Consider the following 617-nt stretch of genomic DNA (forward strand, 5'->3'; position numbering starts at 1 on the left):
AGCTTTTATTGAAAGCTAATTGTAATAGTTCACAGTAAAATATTGCACTATCACTTGTGTAGGTGGGTGCTGTTGGAATTGAGTCACATGCAATGGGATGGCAACTGTGAGTATCACACACAATATTGTGACAATAATCCTAATGAAATCTCCTTCTTGCCCAAAGCGTTATTATACTTAAATAGTCATTCTTGGAAAGAAGCTCTTAAGCTGCAATCTTAATTTGTTTTCACAATTCTGAGCTCTGAAACAAACGGGGAGCAGCTTACCAAGCAGTCTCCCCGCACGCAGATGCTGTAAGGGTCTTTGTAGGAGCAGCGGGTCCCATCGTGCACCATCCTCTTCATATACACCACATCCCCCATCTCCTTTGATTCACAGTACAGGTGGCACCTTTCCTTAGCTGAAAAATAAAATGACCCAAATGGTGCATGTTCAGCTCTAAGGGTTTAGCTGCTGACTTTGTGGACGGCACTTCCTAAAGTGTTGGGTGTCTTCTTCCTTGCCTGCCTCGCAGCATGCAACACAGTTCCCCATAAATCTTCCATGCTCACCCCCTTCCAAAGGCTATGCAACCACTGGGAAACTGCTGAACCACACAGCACCCATGCGCCATC

The 617-nt window shown here is 45.1% G+C and overlaps 1 protein-coding gene across 1 annotated transcript in view; it reads right to left on the bottom strand.

Annotated features, from left to right (window-relative positions):
* ADAMTS2 (ADAM metallopeptidase with thrombospondin type 1 motif, 2) overlaps positions 1–617 on the bottom strand; it is a gene marked incomplete at its 5' end in the record, with an annotated part of 55,612 nt that overhangs the window by 14,092 nt on the left and 40,903 nt on the right. The window contains one exon of the mRNA XM_008948056.1: positions 270–403. Coding sequence (XP_008946304.1) covers positions 270–403 — 134 coding nt within the window. The remainder of the gene's footprint in view (positions 1–269; positions 404–617) is intronic.

Source organism: Merops nubicus, unplaced genomic scaffold (genome assembly GCF_000691845.1).
Source record: "Merops nubicus isolate BGI_N331 unplaced genomic scaffold, ASM69184v1 scaffold5569, whole genome shotgun sequence".
In the NCBI taxonomy this organism is placed as follows: domain Eukaryota; kingdom Metazoa; phylum Chordata; class Aves; order Coraciiformes; family Meropidae; genus Merops; species Merops nubicus.